We start from the raw sequence: 13,592 nt of genomic DNA on the forward strand, positions 1-13,592 counted from the left end.
TCGAAGTTGTACTCTCTCACTGTGGACTCAGACGCAACGTCTATCGCACTCAAATCAGCAACCTACATTTTAAGTCCGTTTGTCACCTAAGGAGGTCCATCAGAGCCCCACAGAATGCGTACACCGAGAAGATCATCCCCAACAAAGCTGAGCCCGCCGTCAGCGCCTCACTCCCCATCTACCGGATTGCCCCCGCCCCCGCCCCCGCCTCCTAATGTACCCATTACGATCCCAAAAGTGGATTATTTACTCAACAATGGTGGGCTCAAATATCATGTCCCTAGAAGTTTCTTTGGAGCTGGAGAGTCTGCAAATATGCCGCAGGATTTCTTCAAACCCGCGGCAGCTGCTTCCAAACTTTTCGAGCCGTACAATAAGTTGCTTGATGACTACGGAGTAGTGATATCGAAATGTGGATCCCTCGCCGTGGCCACAGGGTATAGATCGGTTGCAAGGAGGCTCCTGGACAGGTTAGAAGCCGTCTTTGCGCGGGATATTTCGTCTGAATCGTGCCAATGTATAATGTGTTCCCCTACCGAGGTTGCGCCAGAGGGAGTCAGCTGGGGCGAGGTGTTAGAACTTGTTTCTGGTCGACAGGATCTACCGCCGTGGCCTCCATTTAAAATCGCTGCCAAACCGGGGGCTGCAGATATTACGGATTCAAACAGCGACGAACCGATGCAGAAGATGGATATGGACATTCCCGAAGAGTTTAGGGAACATTTCGTTCGCCAGTCCAGGAAAACGAAGCACGCTGTGGATAAATGGCTTTCTTACAGCAACGACCAAGGCAGCAGCCCGCCTAATGAGATTGATGACGAGACACTGATGTTTGCCATGCTAACTTATCTAGACCAGGAGGAGAGAGAACTCTTCAGTGCGCTATTAGACATTGCAATGACGCCCCCAGAGCCAAAGCGTGAAACTCCCAAACCACGAGATCGACCGGATGCCATCGTTCAGTCCGGCGCTGCAATCCAGCGTTTATACAGACTATCCATACCACCTCGTGACCCTGAAACAGCGCTCTATTTGCTGAAGAACCCGGGCATACACCATGTCCTAGCCACACTCGCAGCCATCAGCAGCGATGAATGGGACATTCTCATCTCCGGACGTTTCGATGGATTTCTCCGTAGTGGGGCAGACGATGACCTTCCCCAAACGTTCTCCGCCGCATCCGTCCGTGCCCCTCGGCCTGGATCCACTCGACCGGTTTCGCAAGCTTCTAACGCCAGGCTCCGAAACATCAGCCAGCCGTATTGTGGTCCTTCATATCCATCCCGCACCTCCACTCCAGCCCCTGCCTCATTTGGCGCCCCCATCTACGTCGACGAAGACACCGAAATCGCCGCCCTTGCTGAAATTGAACGGGACATCTACCTCGGCATGGAAGCGCTGGAAGACGCCTTTGAAGTCCTGCATGTCAAAGCGGAAGCGATCCGTGGCGCCCTTCGGGAACGCGGTGCGGGGTTGCAAGTTGCCAATCTAACACGGCGCGGGGGATCCGGAGGTGTTGAAGTGCTCTCGGGCACGCCTGCGGCGGGCATCGGGGGCTACGGCCTGAATGGCAACGGCGGCTGGGAGAGCTCAACGGATGACGGGATTGAAGATGGGGTTTCAGAGATATTGCCCTCCGATTCCGCGAGTAATATTAGCTCGAGTAGGAGGCGGCGGCCGAAGAGACGGAGCGAGAGGCGGACGCCGGTTGTTTTTGAGGAGGAGGAGGAGGGTGAAGATAATGATATTGTTGCGACCCATGATTACAGGACGAGGAAGAAGTATTAGGCTGCGGAGAGCTTTTGGGGGACGAGTGCTTGGGGTGAATCTGGGACGGTGCCACAGATTGTTGTGTCAATGAGTGTGGTAAAAAAAAAAAAAATATCCTGGATCTTTTCCCTCATTCCCATTTGTCCTTGCTTTTGCTTCCTCGTTTTCTTTCAGCCCTCTCTCTCACTCACTTTTTTTTTTTTTTTTTTGTGGCACATCTACTGTTAGTTGATTTTTACGTACCCTGCACGTCTTCCACTTGCTATGCATCGTTTTTCGAAAGGAAGTAAAGGGAATTCAAAACGACACTTATGACATTACATGGCTTGATACCAGATACCTGATACCTGAAAACGAACCAGTATGAAATGAGAAGCATGATGATGGAACAAAAGCATCAGCAGGCAGAAAAATGTTGATACTGTGTATCATTTCCTCCGTTTTTGTTTTTTCTTTTATCTCTTTTATTGGTATTCATTCCGCCTTTCCCCAGAGCTTTTTGCTCCCGCGTTCTCTCTCTCTCTCTAGCATGAGGTTTGTTTTCATAATTTGGGCATATACTATTTCCACTTGTTATCCATCTTCTCCCTCCGTGATGTATTCTTACCTCTCTTCCCCATACCATAAGATATACCACCAAACAGCATTGTCCATCTGAATGCCATTTCATCTCCTTGCACCCCTTAGAACTCGCATTTGGAAAAAATACATAAATAAGTAAAGTCCCTCCCACGAAAATCACGTCTTTCCTCTATCGCTGTCCATCACTCATGCATTGCCATTCCGTTCATTATATATCTAACTTTATATTATATACTAGTATATATATTGTTTTCACGTTCCCCTCTATCTCTTTTTCCTTTTTTTGCTTTTCCTCCTTTTGCTACCCGCCATTTGAAACGGCGCTGTTTGTTGAGTGTATTTCCACGTTGTTGCCATCTGGGCTATCATATCCGCCTCTCTTCCCCTATTTCAGTTGATAAGGAGCGTATATTAACGCGTTGAGCGCACTGGTAGTACTGCCACATATATGGATGCATGCATTATTACTAGTACCTACTGGAGTTAGGTTGTATAAGTTCTGAGGAGTCGGTTTGCATATGTATATATATATATATCTTCATCACTTGGTGGAAGCGAAGGAACGCAATTTCTACCATAAAACAAAACAAGCAAAAAATAAGTAAGAGTGGAAGCTTGTCAAAATAGTAATTTGGATGTTTAAGACTTCCTCAAAATCAAAACTTCCCACTTGTTCCTTGAGAACGAGATCTATGTTTTGTTGACTAAATAACTAAATAACGATGATCTAATCACGATGCCGTCGCCCAACCGTCACTAATACAGTCCTCCTCTCCTCTCTTCCCAACCATCCCTTTCCTCTCCCCAAGCAAGCTCGCAGGCTTCGAAGTTGATTGCACTACTCCAATCCTCATATGGCCATTCAAGGGGGGGGGTTCCCAGATTGCGTGTGCAGGCTCTGTGGTTAGCACGGGCTCGGTCGACATCCCCAACTCCTGAGAAGCATCAGCCAGCCGGCGGTTGGCGGTCGGGCGGTAGTTAGTGGTTTCTGCATGGACGGCGGGTCTGCGGGTCTGGGGCACTGGGCCGACTGGGCGTATTGGCAGCCACCTTTGTGGCCTATCTACTCCGTACACGGCGGCGACGATGAGGACGACGAAGGCCCCGACGACGACGAACTAGCTAACTGCCAAACCAACTAAGTCAACTGCTGGCTAGTCGAGCACGGCGGATTCACTACGTCCTGCTGGTTCCTGGCCGTTGCCTGTTAGTGAGTTCGTCAGTTCTCATCGGTTGCTGCTGAGTTGGCTGCTTTTTTTCTTCTTCTTTGGCCTTCACATCGCTTGCATCTTCGTTTTTTCCCCTCCACACACCCAGCTTCAACAACAACCACCACCACCAAGAAGAAGACCCGCCAGGATCACCACTACTCTACACACGCACACATACACCACGAACACGCTCTTCATAGATAGAAACTCTCGGTCACCCCCTTCATTTTCCCGGTCATTACATCTACCCCCTGTCCTGCTGCCCCTCCACTGGCCCCCGGGAGGTCCATGTTTATGTAGCTCACTGCAGCTGTATTATGCCTCTGAGGGGTTGCGACGTGCACGGCTGCTCCAAGTCGGCTGCCCGCAAACATGGCGGCTGTCTGATCTGCTCCAGGAACCATTGCGGCGCCCACATCAAGTCAGCTTCTCACAGATGTCATTCGGAGGCAAGAGACCAGCCTACACCCAGTCCTGTTTGCTTTTTTGTGTTTGCGTTTGATTCTCCCTTTCATTTTTTTTTTTTTTTTTTTTTTTTTTCTTTTTTGTTGTTGTCGTTGTTGTTTTTTGCGCTGCTTTGGATATTATTAATTACCTTCTTTGCCGAACGGGAGCTTATCCCCGCTAACTTTGACTTTCGTTGGTAACTAAAAGGATACCGATCCAGATGCATACCGCGAGGCCTATCTCTCGTCCCAGCGTGGCCACCTGTTCAAGGTCCTGGACCAGCTCGATGTCTGCACCCTGACTTCGTTAGCGAGTAATCTTCGTCGTGGCGTCCCTTGCTCGATCCCCGCTCTCACGGCCGACAGAGACACCCAGTGGCGACGCATCTCGAAGCATATGACCAAAACCGATTTCCACGTGGATATAAATTTCCAGGATGGCGTGGTGTGGGATGCACGGATACGGCTGAGAAATGACGCTTTCCCGCCCCTGTCGGTGCAGAAATATGTCTTTCTGAGCGAGGTGTTCACGCTCAAATTCCTCGAGAAAACTGCCGTGCCTGCCCCCGGGGTATACTACCACTACTGGGCTGACTCTGCGGATGGCCAAGTCGGCGTATCATTCGTCTTTCTGGAGAAGATGGGCGGTCGGAAACTGCAGTGGGACAAAGCTAGCAAATCGAGGCAGACGAAGATCATGGAGCAGCTGGTGGATATCTCACTCGAGCTGGAGCGCCATTCGTTCGAGATGACCGGGTCAATCGTCCCATCGGACGATGGAGAAGTCAGTGTAGGCGGATATGCACAACTTCCCCTGTTCCGCGACTCTCGGACTCCAATTGGGCCGTTCTCAAGCCTTAACGCCTCCCTCAGAGCCATCATGCACCTACAGCTAGACATCATCACCGACGGCGAGTTCGCACATCTCTCCCTCTGCCACTTCCTGTCCTACCTCTGGCGCCTGCACACGATCTCGGACCTGGTCGCCTCGACAGAGAGCCGTGAAGGCGGGCCCTTCTACCTCAAGCACTTCTGTGAAACGGACGACCACATCATGGTCGATGACGACGGCAACATCACCGCCATCATCGACTGGTCTTCCTCGTCAATCAAGTCAAAGGAATACGCCTTCAGCTCCCCGGCCATGCTGTGGCCCACCCGCAGCTTCGTCGGCGGCGACAACGCCCTCTCCCCCGCCGAACTGGATTTTGCAGATATATACCGCCGCCGCGGCAGGCCTGATATGGCAGATATCGTGCTGAAGGGCCGCAAGCTACAGCGGTTTCTGTACTCGTTGGGCGACAGCTGGACAGCCGACCAGTGGGGGTTTGAGGCGTTGTTTTTGGGCCTGCGGAAGGCCTTTATTCGGGAGGGCGATGAGAATTCGGCCGCCGTTGCGCAGGAGTCGTTTGAGTTCTGGAAGAAGAAGCTTATTTCGAAGTACTCGGTTGAGTACCCGCAGTTACAGCGGCTTTTTTGAAGGGAGGCGGCAACGGGAGCGGGAACGGAGGACGGGGCTCTCCCTCGTTGTTGAATGATAGGTGTTTCCCAGCTGCTTTTCTTTAGCAACACCTATATTCCGCCTGCTACCTCCCTTCTCTTCCTGTTTCCTCCCTGTCCTGTCGATCGACTTCTCGGTCGTAGTCGTATTGAATGACGACCATCTACTCATATTTTATTCCGCTTCCTCCCCGACTTTTATTTTTATTTTGTTTTATTTTCATTTTTATATTTCCCCCCCTTCCCGCTCCTTTCTTGGCGGAAATGCGATGTTACTTCCTTAACGACAGGTTACGTTTTCTCTACGGTTTTATGAGCTGAAATGAATTTTGTGTCGAAGTCCCCTTTTATACATATGAGAGACAGAGAGGGGGAGAGAGAGGAGAGCGTAGTGTGTGTGTGTGTGTGTGTGTGTGTGTGTGTGTGTCCTTGTGCTGGCATGTGGAATGTGAAGAGGATGAATCCTACCCTTCTCCTTCCGGATTTATATGTGTTAACATTGATCTTATAGGATCCTAAGATCCTGGCAGATGCATCCAGCCCTTCTGTTGTTGCCTATGCAAGGAATGATATATGCCCTCCTCCTTTTCTCGTTTTTTCTTTTCTTTTCGTTTTTCTTTTCTTGTCTTTTCCTCGTTTCAGCGGTATCTGTGTGGTGATCTTAAAAATGGTTTTTTTCTTTCTTTTCTTTCTTTTTTTTCTTTTCTTTTCTTTTTTTTTTTTTCCATCCTCCAGTTCCAGTTTCTGGTTTGCATTTATTCGCATTTATTCTATTATTCCATTTTATTTTCCAGTCGAAGAGAGCGCAAGGCAAAGAAAAAGAAGCATGCGAGCGGTCAGAATATTATTATTTTTATTATTATTTTTATTTTATTTTATTTTATTTTTTAATTTTTTTTTTTTTTTTTTTTTTTTTTAACTTTTTCCTTTTCTTTTATTTATATGATAGCTAACTAATTTAGATGTTTAATGCTTAACTAGTTAATTAATGTCTAGTATTCCCTTTCTTTTCCCTTCCCTCTTTTTCTCCTCCGTATCCATCCTACGGTGGAAGAAAGAAGAGGTTTTCCCAACGCATTTGCGAGAGAACACACTGTGTACATATCGCAGCTACTACTTCTCCCGTGCAGTGGGTCCGAATTCTGAACGCCTTCGGTCTTGTATCTCGCGTGATTCAGCAGCCTTAGGTGGGTAGAAATGTGGCGGCAGCCGGTTCTGATGAGAGAGATATATATATATATTTATATATATGCCTTTTCCGCTCATTTGCGCACACCGATGATACATCCTTCACATCGAGCCGCACACACTGGCCGTCGCGACGTGGCTTTCGGCCAGATTTTGTGTCCAAGAGTCCGGTTCGGTTGTCTTTAAGATCAATCATGCTCGAGAAATTAGGAGAAGTGTGTATTCATTCACTTGTCGTTGGTTGCGGAGGTCTCACAATAATGGCCGACATACATGTTGTGCATGTGCGTTGTTTGTTCCGATAGACACACTCAGAATGGGCAAATCCAGCTGTTTAACGACCGGCGCCATGCCCGGACATCGCTGACACTTGCAGTGTCCTGGAGAACTCTCCGAGTTGGGTGGGAGCGCAGCCAGGTAGAGAGGGAGAAAGCTCCAATTTTGTGCGATAGACTTTGTCACGAGAAACTAACACCAGTGACTGGAGAAGACTGGAGGTCAAGTCGTTGTCGACGCTGTATTCTATGCTGATTTCTGCCCGATGTCCAAAGTCCAGACAGTTCTGGCGCTTGGTGAAGCTTTCAAAGTGAGGAGGTCGTTAGCAAGGCGACTGTGGGCGGCGCCATGACAGGATTTCTTTACGATGGGCCCTTTAGCAGTCAACTATCCGGCAGAGGTCGATGTTACAGAGGCCAAATCTAGACATATAGCCCCGGCGCCGATCTGAACGAACATGAAAGCTAAGCCCCCTAACTTCCCATCCTTACGAAGGAGTCAAACTCCTTTCGTGCTCCTTACTTATCTTTCACAGTATACCTAGAAGGTAGACAGTTGCCCGGAAATGCGGCCACCCCGAATCTGAGCATCCTCAACCACAACAGATAACCGCTCCCAGACAGCACCTCCTGCGACAATAGCTTGCTAGTGTCGCCGCTGAATATTAGTTTTGATCGCTGGATATCCAGCTCACTCACCTCACAGACTTTGCGCTGATGGAAAATGGACAAAGTATATTATATACCACATGCCCGAAGCGATATGCCCTCATGAGCAATTGCTTATCGCCTGGGAACTTCTTGCCGTTTTGCTGCATCTGCCGTAGTTAACTGGGCCAACAATATTGGTGGAATTCGAAAGAGTTGGCGTAGATTCTTCGTGGTTCTGTGTGTCATCTCGGTGGTAGGGGGAAAAGTTAGAGGCCTGTTTCTGCGGTAATTGAACATCGTCCAACTTTGCAGGGACCTCCGAATATTAATGTCGGTCCCAGGGACGAGGCTTCACTACCCTCTTTTTCATATCTATTTCGACATTAGCTTGCACCAAATCGCGACATGTGCGGTGATAGAAGCCTCCTGCGACCAATCGCCGTCTGTGGGAAGCCCGGAAGAAGCATCCAGGGCTGGACACAGCCTCACCTACAATTAAAAAAACCCAGCATATTGACAACCTGTTGCCTACAATCGATCCTCGAATGCTTCGCGTAATGCTATACCGTATTACTCCTTCTCTTCCAACTTGCGTTCAAGAAAATCATTTGTATCAAACATCCAGTAGCGCATCGTGATTAACCAGAATGATTTTTCATCTACATGAGTCTTAGAGAGCTTCGGTTGGATGTAGTCGTAAAGATCGAGAACAAATGCTGTTTGGACTCTTAAGTGCGGGAGAGCGCACCAAAATGTCCCTCTCTCCCAACCCTGCCGCAAAATTGGATGTAGCTGGAATGGTGACCGGTTGCAACCCAAATGTAATCTTCTGTCCTCCTCCTCCTCAAAGACTTTCATGAATTCTGCATGAAGACTCTCATAGTCCTCGAGCCTGACCGTATCAATAGATTGGTTTGACAACCGATATGGCGGGCGGATCGTTTCCAAAAGGCGCGCGCAGGCCCATTCAAAGGTCGATGATGCACTTGATGTTCCATTCATCATCCACCAGAATGATGCTCTGGCGGAGGTCAGTAAGGTCCAGAAAGAAGGGACCTCGAAAAGATCACGGCGAAAGAAACAAGGTCAGACACGTCTCATAACCATCAATGCACATGCCTGATAGAAGCCATGGCGGAGATCATTGACTGTATTGGGCTGGTACAGCAAAAGGCTCTCGTGGCATGCAAGGGTGTCATTGATGTAGGAATCAACGGTGGAATAATTTCGCGGAACATCAACTGGGATATTTTCGTTTTCCAATTGTTGATATTGAATAGTAAAAGGCCTGTTACTCAAACTCAAGTAGCCTTTGTCATCCAAAACACAGGAACCGATCTTTGGTAGAGGAGTGCGGGCAAAAGACAGCATACGATGCGGGATATACCATGGACGAGATTTGCTGGCAACTTTACATCATGACGTCTTTCCTGCTATGTGTTGGAAAGCATTTCTCCTCTCGATGATTCGATATACCCAATCAACAGATAGTCCGTATTTAAAGTACATCTCTCCCAGCTTTGGTGCTGAATATAGCGAGAGGGAATTGGATATCCCAAGAACTTTAACAAGCGGCAGCGCAAAGCTTGGATAGCACGGGCTATAAATTGCAGGTTGTCAAGAACGGTGAACTAGAATTTGTTAGGTGACGAGTGTTCCCAGCAGGCTGTCTCAGGGGAGCTACATACGGTCTGACCAGTGGAGAGTCCAAATCCATACAAACGAGGAATGGGCACATCTGGACAGTTCTGCTGGATCTATGCGTACGTGCCGGCTTCACACCGGATCTTCTCATCTGCGTTCCCTGGCCAAGGCGCCTCTCCAACGCAGTATGGCAGGGGAAATAGGACCACCAATTGATTATTTCCTCCATCGTCCTTCCAGCCATTGACATCAACTAGCATGCAGACGTTGGGGCTTCCATGTATCCATTTTTCGGCATCAGCAAGTTGGCAAGAGTCTGCAGAAGCTAGGCCGAGGTGGTGCGCCACGATTGCTGCAATTTGCTTGCGGTTCCGGTGCAGACGATTAAAATATCAAGTTCTCTGATCCCAGTAGCCCAGCTCATGTAGGATATTGGCATCTTAATGTTTTGCGGCAGAGTATATGATTTCGGCCCGAAGCAAGCGGCGAGGTTTCGGTATGATTTCCAGCCGGGGGGGGGGGGGGGGGGGGGGGGGGATGACCCTGGGACATTCCTTTCAAGCCGATCAAGCCTTTCAAGCCGGCGTATTTGGATTTTTGGCTCGAGACAAATCAGGATGGGTGAGATGAACGTGTATCAAACTGGCCAGAACTGCAGGACAAGATAGTTTTTGGACATGTTCTCTGGCAGCTTAGATAAAACAATTTTAGTCTCGTTTGAGATCAAGTCGCAGCGAGACATGGAATGGAAGCCATCCGAATTTTGAGAGTTGACAGTTTGCTCTTTGCGGATATTATTTTTGTTTATTTCTTTTCTTTAAACCACTTGGTTGTTGGCTGGAGATATCTTGATTTAGATACCTGGCAGCCAGCTTCGCACCTGCATTTCAATATATATATATATTTATAATGAACTTCAGTTGGCATGTGGGAGATGGGATATCTATCCATACTGGTAATCGACAACGGCTGGTTATCTCCCGTTCGCCCCCAGAACCTCTTTCATGACGGGTGTTTGAAGAAGAGGTTGCAATGCGTTTTAGAGTGAAATTATTCCCTGGCATTGACAACTCATCCGTTCACAACGCATGATCCTGGAGCTTCGGAGGAGACCTCGGAACAGCTCCTTTCAGTTAGGCTTCTAACACTCTCCGCTTCACCTGGCCCCAGTTTGGGCCATGGGAGTAACTAATATGTCGCGATACGCTTCCCCTTCCACACTGCGCAGAGCCCTCTGGGGCTGGGCAGTCATATGCAGCACGGAGCATAATGCTTGATAGCTTGATATCGAGGAGGTTAGTTGATCGAGATATTGACGAACATTCGCTTCGACAAACTCCACACCAGATGCCAAGTGCAAGGATCCCATCGCGCTAAGTCCGGCGTCAAGAGCTGGCGGAAGCATCGGTCGGACAGACAGCCCCAGCCATGGAGAATTCCAAGATTAACAGTTGGATGGATGAATGAACAGCGGCATTACACATAGAAACGATCTTGATTCAATGCCCGCAATGATGCTTGCTACCCCCACAGACTCGTCTCAAGCCGCTGTTGGAGGGAGCCAATCTGAGCAACTCCCTTTCAGATCCGCCACCGCAGTACGGCCCAAGCGCAAGCAGGTCGCGAGGGCCTGTGACTGGTGCCGCGGGCACCGCATCAGATGTGACAATGAACGCCCATGTGCAAACTGTCGTAGTCGAGGAGGGAAATGCACCAGCAACGGGGAGAGCGAATTGCGGACGCTGCCTCACGCTCTCAGGTTGGTCTTCTATAGCCTCCCGTTCTTTTTCTCGCTGACCGAGACGGCCGTGGTGGATTATTCGGTTGACAATCTGTTAGAGAAATCGAGAAACTAAAAAGGCGTATTAAGGACTTGGAGTTGCAGCTTAAAGATGCTGAGCAACCCGAAGTTGAGCATGTTGTACACCCTTCAAAGCCTCCACGACCCTTATCTGTGTACGCGCCTGAGGGACTCGATCCGCTTAATCCAGACCGGCCCAACAGGAGGAATTGGGAGGGCATCCATGCAAGAATGGCCAAGTCTCATCAAACCCAATTCTATGGCCCGTCGTCTCTATGCTACTTCGTCGGTCGCCTAAGTTCTTACTTAGCTACGGTTCTCCAACAGCCGCATTTAGAACATCATTTTCACCCTAATTCCGCGAGCAGGTCGTTCTCGTGTCCCACCAGCTCAAAGAACGGAAGCATTGAAGAGACTCTCATGTCCGCTGACACACCGATAGATGGAGACTACCTTACAGGAACACAGGAAGACTATTTCTTGAACCTATTTTGGCAGTCGTATCACTGCACTCTGCCAATTCTGGATGAAAGGGAGTTTAAAGAATATTACAAGTCGCTGTGGGATACGCCAGGGAAACCTCGAAAACCATCTGCCTTAGTTGATATTGTCCTTGCTCTGACCATGCAATATGGCATCTCAGTTTTGCCCCGGTCTGATGCAAACACCGCGTCAAAGGCGGATGTCGATAGCAACGATGCGACCATCGCCGGCCGCTGGTTTTATAAGCGATCCCAAGCTTTATTGGCGACTGAGCTTGAAAGCCCATCGATATCTACTCTACAGTGCCACATTTTCACGCTCATCTTTCTTTGCAATGCATCATTCCAGAACATGGCTCATAGTACTTTGGCTGTTGCTGTTCGGACAGCCCATATCCTAGGCATCCACTTAGAGCCCCCAGAGGACATGCCCCGATCGCAGCGGGAGTTAAGGAAACGGATGTGGTGGATGTTGTATGCCACAGAGAGCAAAACATGCATGAAGCTTGGACGGCCGTTTTATGCCCAACTATCTCAGGTTACTGCCAGTTTACCGGCTGATGACCATGAATTGGCGTTGCATTCAGGATCTAACTTTGGCTCGTTCGGCGAAGATATCACATGGCTTACTCACGGTCTACATCACATTAAACTACTGATAACAGCCCGCAATATTTACACTGCATTCTATGATCACTGCTCTGAAATTCTTGGTAGGAATGGTGGGAAGAGCCTATACAATGATCCGGAAGGTCTGGAGAACGCTGCAGAATTTCTTTCGTTAAATATGAGCGCTCTCCAGACGTGGCTTTCCAAGGTGCCAGCGGCGTTGAGAATGAAACGCCAAGGGACTGGAGAACGTTTCTCCACCGACAGGTCACCGTTAGAGGTGGAGCGATTTGCACCCCACTGGTTGAAGAGGCAGCAGGTGCTCCTAGAACTCCTGTACCACAATCTTTCAATGAATCTCTATCGACCTTTTATCTGCTTTTCTTCAATTCTCGAACCAAAGACTAAAAGCAACGCAATTTCATGTGTTAATCATGCGATGGCAATCACCTATATCATACATCAAATCCTCGACGAATCCGACATTCTCCCTGGCTGGCATGAGGCGTATCAGTGGCAATGGAACGCCTCTATCAGCCTGATGGGATTCATATTGGGCCAGCCGAACTCTCCTCTAACACCCCTCGCACGAAACGCCATTAGCATGGCCATAACCGTCTTTGAAACTTTCGGCAACCACTTCGCCATCGCCGCGAGCGCCGCGAACGTCACCCGTACCGTCGTCGATAAGATCGATGTATTTCTGAACCACACCCAAGGGGACAGCCAGCATAGTCCCGCCTCTTCTCATGTATCTGAGATCGCCAACGCAAACCCTCAGACGTATAGCATCGGCGCCCAATTTATCGGCGGTGGCAGTAACAGCGCCTGTAGTCAGGCCGATGACCAGACGATGCAGGATTCCATTGCCAATTCCCTCGGCATTGCCTTTACAATGGATTCGCTGAATAGCTTTGAGCCTTTTTGGGATAACGAGGGTGTCATGGATTATTGGACCTACACGCAGGATTAGCTCGCTTCTGGATATGACCACTCGTGGAACATGTTACTAATTGTTGGATAGTATGGATATTGTTTAAACATTGACAGATAACATGAAACCGGTTCGGGAGGCTTCAGTCATTGATTAACTTCCGAGTTACTTTGCTCTTCTCCCCTAACAGCGAAATAAAAGTTCGAACAGTTAAATTCCAGTTACACCCTTTTTATTTTATTCGTGTTTCCCGTGCAGACATCTATTATCTGGTATTATTCGGATTTCCGCAGATTTTTTTCGGAAATTGGACTCAGGTTGCAAGAGCTGCTGTTATCCGCCAACCCTCAATACCCTTTCCCCTCGGATCCAAGTGGAACAGCCCTCACTATGAATGGAAGGTGATCTCGAAACACGATGATGACCTTATCTATTTCGATACACGTCAAAATTTCCGAAACTGTTCCGTTTGTTGCTAATTCATCACCTTTTTTTTCCT

The 13,592-nt window shown here is 48.7% G+C and overlaps 4 protein-coding genes across 4 annotated transcripts; 3 read left to right on the forward strand and 1 right to left on the reverse strand.

Moving 5' to 3' along the window:
- Positions 1–114: 114 nt before the first annotated feature.
- Positions 115–1,788, forward strand: HCAG_03241 (predicted protein; the record flags this gene model as incomplete). Its single annotated transcript, XM_001541094.1, has 2 exons — positions 115–470; positions 669–1,788. 2 exons carry the CDS (start codon positions 115–117, stop codon positions 1,786–1,788), a joined length of 1,476 nt encoding a protein of 491 aa, XP_001541144.1.
- Positions 1,789–2,244: 456 nt separating this feature from the next.
- On the reverse strand, positions 2,245–2,417 carry HCAG_03242 (predicted protein; the record flags this gene model as incomplete). The annotated part of the gene is made up of 2 exons (XM_001541095.1): positions 2,245–2,330; positions 2,378–2,417. The coding sequence occupies 2 exons, from the start codon at positions 2,415–2,417 to the stop codon at positions 2,245–2,247; spliced, it is 126 nt and encodes a 41-aa protein (XP_001541145.1).
- A 671-nt stretch (positions 2,418–3,088) lies between these two features.
- Positions 3,089–5,489, forward strand: HCAG_03243 (predicted protein; the record flags this gene model as incomplete). The annotated part of the gene is made up of 4 exons (XM_001541096.1): positions 3,089–3,104; positions 3,511–3,562; positions 3,874–4,039; positions 4,218–5,489. The coding sequence occupies 4 exons, from the start codon at positions 3,089–3,091 to the stop codon at positions 5,487–5,489; spliced, it is 1,506 nt and encodes a 501-aa protein (XP_001541146.1).
- A 5,280-nt stretch (positions 5,490–10,769) lies between these two features.
- HCAG_03244 (conserved hypothetical protein) lies at positions 10,770–13,132 on the forward strand (the record flags this gene model as incomplete). Its single annotated transcript, XM_001541097.1, has 2 exons — positions 10,770–11,026; positions 11,107–13,132. The coding sequence occupies 2 exons, from the start codon at positions 10,770–10,772 to the stop codon at positions 13,130–13,132; spliced, it is 2,283 nt and encodes a 760-aa protein (XP_001541147.1).
- Positions 13,133–13,592: the final 460 nt, after the last annotated feature.

Source organism: Histoplasma capsulatum, genomic scaffold (assembly GCF_000149585.1).
Source record: "Histoplasma capsulatum NAm1 scaffold_3 genomic scaffold, whole genome shotgun sequence".
Lineage (NCBI taxonomy): Eukaryota > Fungi > Ascomycota > Eurotiomycetes > Onygenales > Ajellomycetaceae > Histoplasma > Histoplasma mississippiense.